This window comes from Myodes glareolus, chromosome 5 (assembly GCF_982192425.1).
Source record: "Myodes glareolus chromosome 5, mMyoGla1.1, whole genome shotgun sequence".
NCBI classification, from domain to species: Eukaryota; Metazoa; Chordata; class Mammalia; order Rodentia; family Cricetidae; genus Myodes; species Myodes glareolus.
The window spans coordinates 54,526,844-54,541,440 of NC_142030.1; the positions used below are offsets into that span (position 1 = coordinate 54,526,844).

The 14,597-nt window shown below is 45.8% G+C and overlaps 1 protein-coding gene across 4 annotated transcripts in view; it reads right to left on the reverse strand.

Annotated features, from left to right (window-relative positions):
- The window catches only part of Flnb (filamin B), a 140,057-nt gene extending 126,037 nt beyond the window's left edge, over positions 1-14,020 (reverse strand). For all 4 annotated transcript variants that reach the window (XM_048421316.3, XM_048421315.3, XM_085687960.2 and 1 more), the window contains exon 1: positions 13,559-14,020. In XM_048421316.3, the coding sequence (XP_048277273.3) occupies positions 13,559-13,850 (292 nt within the window). In that variant the 5' untranslated portion in view covers positions 13,851-14,020. The remainder of the gene's footprint in view (positions 1-13,558) is intronic.
- Between the last annotated feature and the right edge of the window lie 577 nt (positions 14,021-14,597).

Below are 14,597 nucleotides of genomic sequence, written 5' to 3' on the forward strand. Positions count from 1 at the left end.
CCAGATTGGAAAATAGTTTTGCCTTATTGCTCTTAAAGACAATAATTAGGGGGAGATGTTGGGAGCCACCTGGAGGCACAGGTGGTCCTGCAGTTTGGAGGTAGCCACGTGGGGCTGAGCACCCCTGCCTGCACCCTTGCCTGCACATGCTCAGACCAGCAGAATGGCATTAACCAATCGGGACAGCGTTCAGGCTGCTCCGCCGTTTAAAAGCAGATGCCTCGGGACCCTACTTCCTCTCTCTAAGCTTTCTCTCGTCCCTGCTCTATCGTCCCTTCCCCCAATTTTCCTCAAGGAAATGCTCCAAATAAAGATGTGACCAGAGAAGGAATTCTCGTTTTTGGTGGCGTTCATTCCTGCGGGACAGGATGGCCCCCCGCAATCATTCCCACTAAATACTGAAAAGATAAGCAGAAGCTGTACCTGTGACATTAGCAGAAAGACTTATTTTTCCGGGGTTGAGTGGGGCCAGGGCTGAGGACTCAACGGCACCAGCTGTCATTTCCTGAGCATGTGCTAGGAGCCAGACACAGCAAGAAGACTGTGAGGGAGAATATTTGTAGGTTTTGTTCTTCCCTTGGTAGCTCAAGCGGGCTGTGAATTCACCTACTTCAGACTCTCAAATGCAACCCCTGCCCCTTTTTGGGTAGAGTCTCTCTATTTTGCCCAGGCTGGTTTCAAACTCCTGTGTTCCAACAACCCTGAGCCTCAGCAGCATCTGGGATTACAAATCACCATGCCTGTCTGGAGAGCAGAGAGAAACCGCTTCCTGTGGCCAGAGTAAACAAAAAGTGTCAGGCTAGCACAATTCTTTCACAGGTCATCTCCTATACAGAGAAGGCAAAGCCAAAAATGAAAGAAATGAGCTGGGGAAATGGCTCAGTAAACTGCTTGCCACTCAGGTATGAAGATCAGAGTTCAATCCCCAGCACCCATGAGAAAAACTGCCCTACCCACCCCAACATGACAAGCTAGCACACCCACACACGAACATGAACACATACACACAGAATAAAGGTGAATAAAGTGAGAGAGAGAGAGAGAGAAAGAGAGAGAGGGAGGGAGGGAGGGAGGGAAGGAGGGAGAGAGGGAGAGAGAGAGAGAGAGAGAGAGAGAGAGAGAGAGAGAGAATCAGGTGTGGTGGCTCAGGCCTTTAATCCCAGCACTTGTGAGACAGAGGCAGGCAGATTTCCTGAGTTGGAGGCCAGGCTGGTCTACAGAGCAAGTTCCAGGACAGCCAAAGCTACACAGAGAAATCCTGTCTAGAAAAACCAAAAAGCATCCTCATGCTTGCTGTCTTTCTAACAAGGTGGTCTAGAAGGCCAGAAAATACCATTAGCCTAAATGGTACCCACCCAATGGCAGATCAAAAACTTAGTGACCTCTTCTCTTGCAAGAAGTCCCAGTCTTAGATTTGACCAATTCCTGGCCAAGGTTCTAACCACCTCTACCCATTCTTGATAAAGAGATCACTTCTTCCTCTAGCCTGAGGTGACTCTCACCAGCGGGGGAGGGGGGGGGAGGGGTCCAAGAAGACATGACTCCAGGACAGAGTACTGGGACAGGTCAAAGTACCTCCTCCTGTCAGAACACTCCAGAAACAACTCCCAAGGAATGAACAGAGTCTTTCTGACCCACAGCTCTAAGCACGTGGAAAGTGACTGTATTAGAAGTGGCTTTCATTCCATCTCCTTTGCCTCGCAGGAAATGGAAACGGGATATTCTGTTGGTCTGGTGTCCTTGTGAAGTATCGGGAAGACAGTTCCTCCCTAAGAGCACGAAGTGATTTTTCAAACCTCTACAAGACCCTAGAAAGGCAAGAAGAAACCAGGCTGTCCAACTCCCCTCTCAGGGGACTTCTGAAACACATTTTAAACTGTGGATGTAGCTGAGCAACTAAAAACTAAACTGAGTTTCTCTACTAGGCAGCCAAACATGAGCCAAAAAATCGCAACAGTTACCAAACATAATAACTGTTATTAGCAGGCCTTGGCATTCTCCATACAAGTTGGTCCTAAAGCTTTTAAGCCACAGGAAGTAGCTGGAACACCCCTGACCAAAACATATTTCTGAACCAATGAAGACTTCCAAACCATAATAAGAGGCAAATAAGACTTTCAATTTTAATGCTGCTCCAAGCACAGTTAAAACTCAAAGGTGAATCTTGGTACAAACACCAGTGTGACCAAATGACTGCATGAGAAGTTCCAGTCTACAGTCTTTCTTTTCTGAAAAAAAAAAAATGCATCTCTCTTTCCCCTATTACAACCAAAAGGAAACAGTAAGTCAAATTCCCTGAAAGGAAATAAAAAAATTCACTGAAGTTCTTCTTTAAAGATGAGATCCATGCTTTTCAATGTCCTTGTTTTTTTTATTTTTTTTGGCAAAGTAAATAATTACAAATATAAATTTTAAAATGACATTTATTTATATATCTATTGGTTTGTGTGTGTGTGTGTGTGTGTGTGTGTGTGTGTGTGTGTGCGCGCGCACATGCACCATATATGTGAAAGAAGTTAGAGGGCAATTTTCAGGGACTCCCTGTTCTTACAACACGTGGGTCCCAGGAACTGAATTCAGGTATTTATACACGGTGGCAAACACTTTAACCTAAGCCATCTCACCAGCCTACAAATAAATTTTTAATAAGTGGAAAAAAATGCATTAAAAGTAGATTTCAAAAACATAGTTTACAAGGTTAAAACCTTGAGGTTGGATCCGTGGCTCAGTGGTCAATAGCACTGACTACTCTTCCAGAGTACCCGGGTTTAATTCCCAGCATCCATATAGCAGTTAGCAATTGTACAACGGCTCTGACACCCTCACACAGACACAGATGCAGGCAAAACACCAATGCACATAAAATGAAAATAAATAATTAAAAAAAAGATTAAAAACCTTAAACAGCCACACCCTCACTAGACAAGCTGGGTTTGCCTCAGATCCCTTTTCTGCATTATAACAATAACTACCTCTTAAAGTTGCAATTTAGTTTCTTTAGCTATGGTTGAGAAGCCTTTATAACAAGTTTTGGTACTTAACACTCAATATGCATTCTTTTACTTCTCATGGATCTGATCCTTGGTGGCTTACTATTAAATTTATTGTCTGAGCTTTACAGAGCAACTCGGGAAACCTTGCTTTCTAGTAGCTGATGAGCAACTGTCAGTGTTGAAAGGCTGAGTACGAAGAGCTGAATTGAGTTCTGCATTGCAGATCCAAAAATGAGTTGTTTTGCAGGGACGCCCATCATTCCCACTTTAACAAGATGCAAAAAACAAATATCCTGAAATCTGCCCAAAACAAGCACATTGCAAACAATGCACTGGGCTCATTATTCAATCCACTGTGCTAGAGACTATTTATTCAGTAAGTTACCTCTTAAATCCCTACTAAGTGCCGAGCTCAGGGACACAGAGGTAAACAAGACACAGCCCCTGCTTTTAGAACAATTATGATCCACAGCAGAGGAGACCAAGTCAAATGTGAGGGTGGGATATGGGTCCTAAGGCCAGGGCAAGGACCTCCAGATAAGCGACTGCCCTTGGATATCAATAAAAGAGAACACACCAAAGAGACACAGAAAGGACTGTGCTGAGAGAGGCAACTGCAGGAAACGGAAGGCTAACACCTAGATCCTTCCAGAACAGTCCTCTGTCCCAGGGGTCAGCTAGTCATCTTCAGCTGCTGAGGAATATGAGGAGCCACCTACAATTGCTTCTAAACCAGGATCCACCTCGCCCCTCTATTCAGGACACTTTCTGGGTTCTGCCTCTAGATAACCTGAACAGCACAGATCTTTCACTATGTTTCACCTCTTTCTAAAGGAGTTGTGTGAACAGAACCCAGAGACAGCTCTGCTCAGTTAAGGGGCCTGCTAAGTCTAGGAATTCAGTTCAGTTGGTAGAGTGCTTAGCAAGCAAGAAGTCTTGTGTTCGATCCCTGGCATGGAATAAAACAGGTGTGATGGCACATCAGAAGTTCAAGGTCAGCCTTGGTAACATAGCAACTTTAAGGCCAGCCTGGGATAAGTGTAACCCTGTCTCAAAATAGATAGATAGATAGATAGATAGATAGATAGATAGATAGATAGATAGATAGATAGACAGACAGACAGGTAAGTAAGGTTTTAGAGTTTTGGTCCCTAAGGTACCCAGAGGAACAACATCTGTCCCCATTTCTAGCCACCTTATAACCAATGAGTCTGTCACTTAAGACTCCAGAGAGTGCTTGACAGACTGTGGAATGCTGAATCACTCTTGTTTTCTTTGAATCTGCGAAGTCCCTTCAGGAACATGCAAGGAAGTGAGAATGAGTCACAGAAGAATTATGGTACCAACATGATAAAAGGCAAACTGTTTCCTCGAGGGACGGCTTCGAGAGGGCAGAAAGGAACCTGATTTTAGCCACTAGAAACCTTTCCTACCCCTGCTTGCAAGAGAGGCCTGCCGGTCCTTCAGTCACATTCAGCACAAGGTGGATACAAGTACCAGTTCTTTGGGGGAAGGAAAGCCAACCACTTTTTTTTTTCATCTTAAAATCTCAATTTACATGTCACAGCAAATTTACGTTGTCCCTGCCACAAATCCCCTCCCGTTTCCCCTATATTGTGAGGTTGCCAACATTCCAAGTTAAGTTCCAAATAATCGCAGCCTCATGGGTTGTCTTTCTATGGGAGAGGAAATTCCAGAAAAGTTGTCTGGCATGGCGAAATCCTTATGAAAATACCCAGTAAGGTGACCGAGCCAGTTAGTCAAAAGAGCTTCAAATCTTCATGAGGAAAGGAATTCATGTCAGCATAAAGGGCCTTAGATACAGAGAACAGGAGTGCTGTGTTAAACACCCAGGGCTTTCAACAAGCCAGGCCTGAAGTGCTCAGGAGGCTGAGCCCTGAATGGGCCCTCAGACCAGCCTCTCTGAGGAGCGAAGGCCGTGGGCAACACAAGCTCAGCTTCAAGCACACAGTTTCCTTCCTGCTGGTGGCCAGCCCGAGGCCAGCTGAAAAATGAACAGAAAGTTACTTGGTGGAACTGCAGGCAAGATATGCCAGAGCCAAACAAACGATCACTGCCAGACCTGAGCAGAAAGGAACCCTGCACTCCTCAGAGAACAGCCTGGTTAATGTTTAAAGGTAGCAGAAGGGATGTAGGTGAGGTCGCTTCTGACAGAGCACAGCTGGGCCAATGTCCACTGTCACCAATGCTCTCAATGATAGGCCAGCTCTCACAGCCCAACCCCACGCCCCACCCCACCCCACACACACCCCAGTCCACACCTGCTTTATGGTGGATGGAAGCCACGAGGAATTCCTAGGATATTTCCTTCCCCTCTGGCTTCCAGGCCTCACAGCGCAAGGCCCCAAGCAGACCCCGCAAAGCAAATAAGCTTTTGTTGTTCCCCACTGGGAACTGAAGGCAAAGAAATCACGAAAAAGTCTAAAGATACTGCAGAAAGCCCCCTCCACACACAATCGATGCTCCTGGTGTTGAAACAGGTAAGGTAAATGGGCCTAACACTTCTGCAGCGCGTTAGGAAATTTATTTCTCTCTCCCCCTCCTTCCAATAGTAGGACTGAACCCAGGCCTCACACACTCTAGATAAACATTCTATCACTGAGCTATACCCCCATGGACACCACCCCTCCTTTGATTTTTACCATTTTCACTTTGAGACAGAAACCCACTAAGTCGCCAAAGCTGGCCTTACATTTGTGAACCTCTTTTGTCAGCTCCCGAACAGGTGAGGGTTGTGTCATCAGACCCAGCTTGTAGTAAGAAATTTTAATGTTACAAATGAGTAAAATCTGAAGCAGAACAAAACAAGAAATAAACCAAACACTGCCGCCACCCAATCAAGAAGAAAAGTCTCTTCCGCAACCTCTTTCTACAATAGACCTATTTTACTTGACCAAATGCATGGCCTGGTTGACAAGAGAACACTTCACTCTCACAGGTCAGTCCAACCTTCTGAGATAAGAACAGGACACGGTCATCTACGTACTCCAGAACCATAGAACTGAGTTACATACATACTCCAGAACCATAGAACTGAGTTACATACATACTCCAGAACCATAGAACTGAGTTACATACGTACTCCAGAGCCATAGAATTGAATTATATATATATATATTCCAGAACCATAGAATTGAATTATATATATATTTCAGAACCATAGAATTGAATTATATATATATTCCAGAACCATAGAACTGAGTTACATACGTACTCCAGAACCATAGAACTGAGTTACATACATACTTCAGAACCATAGAATTGAATTATATATATATATTCCAGAACCATAGAACTGAGTTACATACATACTCCAGAACCATAGAACTGAGTTACATACATACTCCAGAACCATAGAACTGAGTTACATACATACTCCAGAACCATAGAACTGAGTTACATACATACTCCAGAACCATAGAACTGAGTTACATACATACTCCAGAACCATAAAATTGAATTACATATATATTCCAGAACCAAAGGATTGAGTTACAAAAGAAAAGGAAAATCTGCACCTAATACTTTAAGTTTTGCATTGGGCCACATTCATAGCTATGCTGAGGAACAAGTGGCCCTCCGGAATCCAGTCAGACTTAAATGACAGGCAGGCACAGCCTGTATCATACCTGACTAATAAAGGGCTGTGGATCTCAGCCTTAGTTTTTATACCTATAAAATACAAAGATAAAACCTCAGAAGGTGGAGGCAAGATGATCACAGATTTGAGGATGGTCTGCACTATAAAGTGAGACCCTCTCTCCAAAATAAAGCATTTCAGAGCTTGCGATGGTAATTAGAATAAGAACTGGACAGACCAATGCATAGCAGACAGAAGGCATGAAAACACGTGATGTTAGAGTGGGACACACCTCAACATTGAGCACACAGACAGCAACATCGGGAGGCAGAGCTGGTACCAAGAACAGACAAGGAAACAGTACGCTATTGATGTCCCGCCAACCTGAGCTACTCAGAAAACCCAGGTTCTGATGGGAGGGGAGCAGCAGTCAGCAGCTCTCAGCACAGTTCTGTGTCACCACCAGTACTGATGAGGTCAAGAGCCGATCTATGTGTTTGCTTACAGAACAAATGCATTCGGCCATGGAAAGTCTACAGTACGGGGACTGGCTGAAAGAGGATGAATGGTGGCAACTGTTCTGGGGTAAATTTTGCCACAAGACAATAGGTGAAGTAAAAATCCCATCCAATTACTTCACGACAAGTTTGCAAAAGAGAGGATATAGTAACTATCATTGATCAAAGAAACACACCGAAGGCAAATGAAAGAAGGCTCCTAGGACAAGGCTTCTGATGGCTGTGCGTCTGTAATTCCAGCACTTTGGAAGGCTGAGGCCAACCTGGGCCATCTATCTCAAACAAAAACAATCAAACAAAACATATTGAATAGGTGGGAGGGGCTTTTTTTTACCCCCCCCCCCCAGTTTCAGTTGTTACACCAAGGAATATAATTAAAACAGTCAGCAGGCCCCTTCTTTATCACCTCCAGTATAGTAATGCTCACCGTTTGGGCATTATAGCCTACGGAGAACAACCTGGTTTTCTAATCATCTTTCCCAGGAAAAGCTCTCCCTAGGACGTGGGCTGAGTTTCCCATGAAAAGCAAGGCAGCCACCTCAAAGCCTCTGAAGAAATGTTATTGTTCATTGCATGATAAACCTGAGTGTACTCAGGGCTCGTTGCCGCGTTCATTAAGTAACCAGCCGCAGCAACAATGTAAAGGCTGGCACGGCTGACAGCTGCAATCAGCATTAATGCAGGACCTGTAACCATTTAGGCTGAAATGGCTCATTCCATCTGGCTTAATCGGTTAAACTTATGGTAGGTGGGGTTTAACACAGACCCAATTCCTTAGAACTAAGAGTAAAGTTAAACATAGACTAATAAAACAGGGACTTGGGTAGATGAAGAAAAAGAAAAAAAAACCCTAAGGCTAGAGCTTGATGGTAGAGCACTTGTCTATAGCATGCAAAAGGCCTTGTACGGATTCCAATACTGGAAAGGAGAGGCAAGACTATGTGGAATTCTGAGACCACATTAAGACTCTGCTTTAAACAAACAAAAAAATATTAATAATGAACATGTCAACATCATTGTGCTACAACTTATGTGTATGTGTGGCAGGGCCTTATGTAGCCCAGAGTAAACTCAAATTTGCTACACAGCTGAAGATGACCTCAAATGTCTGATCTTCTTGCCTTTACTTCCCACAGATGTGTGCCAACATTACAGGTTCATTCAGTTCTAGGGTCCAAACTCGGGGCATGGCACATCCTAGGCAAGAATTCTGTCAATTGAGTTCCAGCCCCAGCCTAATCAAAAATATTGTTCTCTGCCACCCTATCTTTATTTTGCAGATGGAGAAGCCAAGGCTTAGAAAAATTAAAGCAACACACATCAGGGTATTGTGGGGCAGAGTGAGCATCATAATCCAAGTTTTAGGTTCATGCCCGGATTAGCAGGCCTAGGACATGCCGATCCTATGTAGCCAGAAAGCAAGATGAAAAGTCAGGCATGGTGGTGCATGCTTTAATCCCAGCACTCAGGAGGCAGAAGTAGGTGGATCTCTGAATTTAAAGCTGCCCTGGTTTACAAGAGAGAGTTCCAGGAGAGATGAGGCTACACAGAGAAAGCAACCCTGAGATAGTTTGAAATAAACAAACAAACAGGATGTCTAAAATCCCTGACCATTGCCTAAAAGTTTGGGGGTTCTGAACATCTACTGTCCCAAATGCAAGGTAATCACCCTCAACCAAAGAGCAGCCTATTTGGTGATGCCTACTTACAGGGCAGAACCTGGACTTGTGGGTGGGAATGCCGAAAGACATACTTGGCTCCAAATAAAAGCCCTCCTTTCCACAGACTCTCCAAGAACCAAGAATGAAGGCTGGCTGGCATGCTGGCTCCACTATTGCTAGCGCTCAGCAGAGACCCAGCCACCATCTGGAAGTGATTTGGCCCAGAGATTCCTGAACTGGGTGGGAGGTTGGAATGACAGGCGCCGGGAGCTCCTGTCCAGCTCAGAAACAAAGCAAGTGTGAATGGACTCCAGGGGCAGCCAGAACACACCAGGGTCATCCCCTTCCAAGGAGCAGACACCCTCTAGGCAGCTCCTCACTATTTTAGCAAGTAGGATCAACTCTGGCCAATCGAGCTGGCCTCCCAGAGTGGTGCTGACTTTGAGTTTCTTTTCAGTGTGCAAACCTTCCAGCCTGACTTGAGATCATCCAACGGTACCTTGTTTAGTTAACAGGCACTAACAGCACTTACTATGCACCCTGAACTGCTCCAGCCACCTAAGATGTTTTATCTGTTTTATGTGTATGAGTATTTTGTCTGCATGAATGTGCACGCCTGGTGCCTACGGTGTTCAGTTCAGGAGAGGGCATAATCTCCCCTGGAACTGGATTTACAGAAGGTTATGCACCACCATGTGGGTGCTGGGAATTGAACTCAGGTCTTTTGCAAAAGCATTAAGTGCTCTGATTACTGAGCCAACTCTGCAGCCCCTGTTTCAGGTACTTTTAAAAATATTAACTTGTTTAACCTTTGTAACAACATTTTAGGTGGTATTTATTATTTCTATTTCAGCAATTAGACAAAAGAGGCATAGAAATTCTTAATAGCTACTTTGTGGCAAGTAAGAATTAAACCAAGACTTCTTGGGCTTAACTCTGTCTCACAGTAATGTGTGGCTGTCTTGTTCCAAATGGCCCCGAATGTCAATCCTAAAAAAACATTAAATTTTAATACATATGTATTCTCTGGGTTCTTACACTGCATGGTCCAAAAGAACGCACTGGCTTTTGCTAGGTAGTTCAGGAAGAACTACAAAATGGGAACTATCTGTAGAACATCAGATTAATGATGGCAGAACAAAGGGGAAGAAGGAAAAGATGCTGGGTGGCAAGGTGACCAACCATCCAGGGACTCAAAGTCTCGGGAACTCACTAATAATACTTGGGCTGATCCTGTGCAGGTAAGTTAAATAATCATCAGGGTCAGCTGCATCTTGTAAAAAGGCAAGGAAGAATTCCTTTTCTAAAGAATCAAGCCACAGTATATTACCCAAATTTCTAGCAGCCTCAATTGTCATTCTTGGGCTTTGAGACTTCTTTTCTTTCCAAAGTTAGCTGGGCCGTCCAAAAGTCCGAAAGATTTATGGAGAAAACACGTAAATAAAACCGCCAACTCCTTACAAAAACTATAACCAAGCATGCTGTGCTTTGCTGTGCACTGCTCAGACGTAAGAAAGAAACTAAACAAAACCTTCAGTTTTGGGATAGAGCCTAGGGTGGGACCAACTTCTGATGAACCACAAATGCGAGTAAATGGATAGACGGGGTTGTCTTTCAGAAGTCGTTGGCAGGTATGCCTCTGTCCTCTGGCAGTTGCTGAGCATTTTAAGTCTCCAGCTGGGCTGACAGGCATGATTCTAAAGGTTCCCACAATGTAAATAAACTGTTGGGAATTAGCCAAGGCATACAGTGATGCCCTGAATTCATCCAATAATCTTTCCTGGTTATGGAGTAAAACATGAGCCCCTGGAGCACAGGAAAATGCAATAAAAGCCACCAGTGGAGAAAGCAGATATTCGTCAACAGATTCAACCGCTAAGACAAAACACAAGTTGACTCCACTCACCTCCTGACAGTCACAACATTTAATTCCTGAGCCCTCATCATAGCCCAGAGGATTAATCCTGTCACTTATAAAGGGCCCCATGATCCCTATTGCATCTGAGGCTACGGTTCAAATTTTGGGTATTCAGTTGTCGCTACCACACTCTGAACCTGAAAAGTGCAGGCTACAACAGCCCTTAGTCCAGGTAGGGGAGGCTGTGTTGTCTTTTTATTTTGTTTTATTTAAAAAAAAATACGTATGTATGTATGTATATGAGTGCTCTACTTGCAAGTATGCCTGCATGACAGAAGAGGGCATCACATATCATTATAGATGGTTGTGAGCCACCATGTGGTTGCTGGGAATTGAACTCAGGACCTCTGGAAGAGCAACCAGTACTCTTAATTGCTGAGCTATCTCTCCAGCCCTAAGCTTACTGTTTTCATCTCTGACACTAGAAAGAAATTCACTCAAAGTTCAAATTCAACAGCTTGGCAAAGCTGCACTCTGGGCCCAGCGCACTGTTTCTGATCTTTAATTAGGGACACTAACAACAACGAAAATAACAACAGCAACCATGTAGCATCCTAGGACTGACCCTCCTGGGACTCCTTGGGAAGATCACTATCAGAAGGAATTAATTACTCTCAATTGGTTACCCTGGATATTCAATGGCAGTGGTCATCAGAACATAATACCTAGTGGGTGGCCCTATTAAAAAGTGCTCTGGTGAGCATAAGACTACATCAAGGGAACAGTGAATAAGAAAACGGAAGTTCAAGCTAGATGATTTTTTTTATGGTCGATTCATTACCTACAACATCCCTGGGGCGGCCAAAACATGCCTGCAACTCCATCTCATCCCTCAGCCATCTAGGCCTCTAGCAAGGTGGGAAGGCCTTCAGAGAAAACCTGTTTGCTAAGAGATCTTTCTGGAAAGCAACTAGAGAGGAGTGTATGTGGTCACACCCTCTAACTGAGGAATACCACTTTAGGGAATATGATCTAAGAAATATTTTAGCAGGACCAAAAAAAAAAAAAAAAAAAAAAAGAGCACAACTTTTGATGGTCTACCGAAACAAGCTGGCCATGGGTAACAGACCTATATCAGATGAATCAGATGAATGGGAGATAACTGTGGGATGTTGTGGGGGGGGGGGAGCTCAAGCCTCAACAGGCTCATGACTGGAAATCATGAGGACCAACTAGAAAACTGTAAGGGACCACCAACCAAGTTCAGAATGAGACCCACAATCTCGGAGCACAGCTGAGAAGCCATTCTGGAAGCAGCTGCCCAAGAGTAAACAGCTGGTGAATTAGGCCGTCCTTGATTGTTTTCTGGTGCTACGGTTTCTCCGTAAGCGATTCTATGTCATGTTTAACTCCTGGTTTAAGTTAAGTTTCTTTGTTGAGTTAATTAAATAAGCACGAACTTTAAAACAGAATGGCTGCAAGTTGAGCTCAGGCAGGCAGGCCGGCCTGGAGAGTTATTCCTTACAGGAATGAGAACTTCCTGGGCAATTCTGAGGTCCTCCCTCCTCAGTATGGGAGGTGGGCCCCCAGAAGACAAGTACCCCAAGGCAGCTCCCTCCACGGGGGAGCCACGCCTGGGAGGCAGATCCTGCTAGGTGTTGTAGCTTCTTGGACCCAGGAAGTAGGAGGCTGAGCTACCTGCCAGCACAGGTGTGGGGAAAGTCGAACATGAGGCTGGGCGGAGGCTCAATCTAGAGGGAACCCCTTTCCCCTGGAGAAAGTCCCACATGCCACACCCACCTCCCTTTCTGTCACTGGAGCCACTCTAATGGCCGTGTTTCCTGAGGAAACAAGCCCAGCCTAAGTAATCCCCTCCATGGACGCAGTGTGAAGTGCACACATCCTCTGCACACGTAATGCTCTTCACACCCACTGTGTACACAAAAATCTTACACACACACACACACACACACACACACACACGAATGCTCTAGCCGGCAAGGAACAAGTCCTCACGTACACAACCCCTTTGTTCCCACAGTCACAAACCTCTTTAGAAACCTCCAACTAGTACAGACCTTAATTCTCACCCTGAGACAGTAGGAAAGAAGCCAGACTCAAAGGCCTTCTCAGGAAGACCCAGGGAACAGGGTGGGACAGGGGAGAGAAAACCTTAGCTCTCACCTGTTTTAGTTTTTAGTTGGACCATACTTGCGGGGGACCTTGGGGAACCCAACTAGCCCTCTAAACTTCTCCTCTTCTGTAAAATGGGCCTAATGACACCTCAGTCCACAGGACATTAAGTACTGAGATAACTTAGAAGGCTGTGGCCACACAGTCAGCTTTAGTTAAACCTCTACAGTCACTAATTACTATTACCACTAAATGATCTCAACCTGAGGCGACCCACCACGCTGACACAGAGCTGAGAAGTGAGGACATTCCCTCATGATTCCCCCTTCCACCCTCGGAGCCCACACCCATTCCGGGGTTGGACGGGGAGGGTCCCAGGTTCGGTCTCCACCTAGGAGAAGCGATCCCAAGCCAGAAAACTGTTGCGTCCTAGGTTTCCCAGACTCCAAGCCAACGCCCTTTCGACCGCGGCGGATCACACTGGGCGCACCTGGCTAGCGTGAAGTTGGGGTTTGGTATTTGACTCTAGGGCTCAGCCATCAGGGTGATTTCCCCAGCAATCCCAAGGTGTCCCACAATCAAATCTGCAGCTGTGACGGGAAGTTCTTAGCTATCACCCCAGGTCCCAGCCCACAGATGGCACTGTGGAAAAGGCCTAGGTTCCTAGATTCTCATCCCAGGGCCACCTCCCCCTCGTCTCAGCGCCCACACCTGGCCCAGTGAAGCGATGCGCGGTGGGGCGCTCTGCCGATATCCGGATTTCTGCAAACGCAGGGCCGGGCCGCAACACTCACCGATGGACACGAGTTTGATGCTTTCGTGGTCCAGAAACTCCAGCGCCACCGACACGTTCTCCAGCTTCATCTGTCGGAAGGTGGGCCGCTGGTGGTACTTGTGGTGCATGCGCTTCTGGCTGAGCACCTCCAGCAGCGCGATAAGCCGTAACCCGTCGCTAAGGTCGGTCTGCAGGTTCCCGATGCGTTTATTCACGCACTTGAGGTGCTCGTTGCACCAGCGCGTGAACGTGTTCTGCTGAATCTTCTTCCATGGCGCGTCCTCCGCCAGGTCCTTCTCAGTCACCGGCATCCTGGAAGCGGAGAGAGTGCACAGAGGCAACGAACTGCAGGAGCTGATCTAAAAATCCCCAAGGACCGGGAGAGGGGGAACCGAGGTAAGTGGGAAGGCGGCTCGAACTCGCTGCTACCCAAGCCGCAACAAGAGCTGCTCTGCCCTCGTCCGCCCCCGAGAGCCCAAGTAGCCTGGCCTGGCGCCTGCGCGCTAGGCAGCCCAGCCCCCGAGGCTCCGCCCTGTTCAGACCCTAAAGAAGCGAACTCCTTAGCTGCGCTCGCTCTCTACTGCCCAAAGCCTGCACTACACCGGGTTCAGGTTGCCGCCTCAGTTTCACGAACCTGATGTGACGGCCAGCTAGAAGAAAGAAACTTGAGAAACGCCCAGAATAAGGGCACTTGCAGAATCAGGGGACTCGATGAAATGGTCACGTGGAAAGGGAATGTGCCACCCATCTGTAGGTTTAGTGAGAGGCCCGTGCTTTTCTCCGAGTCTGCAAGGCAACGGTAAATTAGACACATTGATTTCCTTATGTCAAGGAACTTTAAGTCTAATGCCACACATACACCATAATAGCAGTGGTGAAAATGAACACTGTTTTCTATGGATATTAGTTGTCTTTTACTAAGACAACTGTTTTTTTAAACAATTGTTAACAAATTAACAACAATTTGTTACTGGTGTAACAAATTACCAAAACCTGACCTCAAGAATTCCACAATTTCTTATTTTGCCTCTCTGTAAGTTAGATGTCCCGTCTGAGTT